General features: G+C 35.2%; 1 protein-coding gene across 1 annotated transcript in view; it reads left to right on the top strand.

The window, feature by feature from the left end:
• The window catches only part of LOC119592683, a 4411-nt gene extending 2341 nt beyond the window's left edge, over positions 1 to 2070 (top strand). Inside the window, exons 4-5 of the mRNA XM_037941599.1 lie at positions 642 to 713; positions 988 to 2070. Coding sequence (XP_037797527.1) covers positions 642 to 713; positions 988 to 1083 — 168 coding nt within the window. The 3' untranslated portion in view covers positions 1084 to 2070. The remainder of the gene's footprint in view (positions 1 to 641; positions 714 to 987) is intronic.

The following is a 2070-nucleotide window of genomic DNA, read 5'->3' as shown; positions in this document are numbered from 1 at the left end:
TAAATAAAAATTTTAAAATATGGCCGGGGGGCAGGTTTTGAGAGGAGCAAAGAAAATACCCTTCCCCTTCCAGTTGTCACCCTTCCATGTATGTACTGGACCCCTACGCATTTGGTCTATTAAGCATTTTCACCAGATGTTAGACGGTTGACTGATAGTAGCCTGAAATAGCTGACAGGAAGTAATGATGATATTTTTATCTTGAACACTGATTAGAAATTGAGTGGTAAATTCAAATAGAATTGCTGAGCACTTCGTCACACAAGCACAAAAATGCAGAGGGTCCGTTGATAACAAGAAAGCAAATACACAGACAAAAGATTTTTACAAAACGCAATGTGATAAGTAAACGTCAGATAAAAATATTTTCCCAATTACCTATCAAAAGCAGATAAACAACAAAGTTTATCTGTTTAAAACACAATACTTACCAGGTAAACACATGTATCAAAACATGCATATCACCCAGTCTATGAGTACGTTCTAAGTCTGATTATAAATTACTTCAGTCAGGGCCCACAGATAATTTCAGTCGTAATGATAATTTCGATTGTAATTTTACGGAAGATTTTTATAGCAACTGAGCTTTACTTTGGAAACAGTTATTTGTTCACGTTTTAACAAACATTTTTTCTTAACAGTACATCGTGCATCACATGAAAAGCGCCGGTTACCAAGTCGACAGCGCAGGTCGCCTTCCTGGCTACAGTCAGGTAATGAATTTATTTACTCGATTGTTTTATATCTTTACGTGCACGTATGAACATGCATGTTTTGTATATCGTTATGTACTTGTTTATGTATTTAGGGAAAAGGATGGGTTGGAACCCGAGCACATGCCATAAATACAGTAGTATGTCAGTTACTTCTCTTATTTATGATCACAATACAGTCCTTCCTGTGTAACATCAACAGCTTTAACACAACTGACCACCATATAACATCGACAAAGATAGAGATACCTAGTAAAAGTTTTTTTTTCCACAGGACACATTACCAGGTGGGTCCATGGGTCAGCGACGAAGCACTGCAGAGGGAGAGCAAGTCTTTCTCGAGAAAGAAGTTCTTCCACATGACTACTAACAAGATGAAAATTATAGCAGAAGTGATCCGTTCAGTTTCTTCATACGCTACCAGAATTTTCTTATTTCATTTCAGTATTTAGTTTTCAGGTCAGAGGCGAGTGGTGTTTATGATCCCATGTCAGTCGGATAAGTTAGGATATAAACGATTATGCCACTAAAGTTACAGGATTCAAGTATCATTTCAGGCATATCTTAATTTTTACCTAAATGAGGAACAAATAATTACTTCCCACCGTCTTTATTTCGTTCTGAGGCAAAGCTTTGAATTCACTGATAATTATAGAAATAGTGGTATGATGATAGCATGTTTCATAATGTATTCTCTTTCTCACTACATTCTCCAGGGAACACGGCCTGGCCTGTTTTTGTTCAGTATACTTGTTTAATCAGTTAAATCACTAATACTGTTCAGATTTCTAAATGGTATATCGTAATAGGATTTCAGTAGAGAATATAAACCTTTAAATGATTCGCCATTTCATACACTTTGCCAGTATCGTGTTGTATGTGGAGTATCTTTTATATTATACAGTGGACTACATATTTAACTTTATCTGTTCTTTCTCAACCTATGTTCTTGTGATATATATTTTTTTTCATTTGAAGGTTTTGGTGATAGATAGTACATTTATTATAACGAGTATGACACTCATCTATCTTTATTAATAAGAACGTATGAGCTGATACATTCACCTACCTTGCAATTGTCACTTAATGTATTTTACAAGCAGTATTAGCCGTTATTAAGTTTGCATTCTGAACTTTCACCCGTTGGCAAAGCAAGAAATGAAGCAGCTTCCTCTGTTACATTGACAATAAACTCATTTTCAATAATGCGATGTAATTTCAGTTGTTTTCACTTCAGATGTTTAAACAGCGTTTTTTGCTTGAACGAGATGTTTTTGCAATTATAATGTACATGAAAGATCCTCTGAAAGACTCGACAGTCAAGTTTCTGTCTTATACTTATGATTTAGTGTCGGTG

Source organism: Penaeus monodon, chromosome 30 (genome assembly GCF_015228065.2).
Source record: "Penaeus monodon isolate SGIC_2016 chromosome 30, NSTDA_Pmon_1, whole genome shotgun sequence".
Classification (NCBI taxonomy): Eukaryota; Metazoa; Arthropoda; class Malacostraca; order Decapoda; family Penaeidae; genus Penaeus; species Penaeus monodon.
Note: the sequence above shows the minus strand (reverse complement) of the source record. Positions and strands in the feature narration are given on the sequence as shown.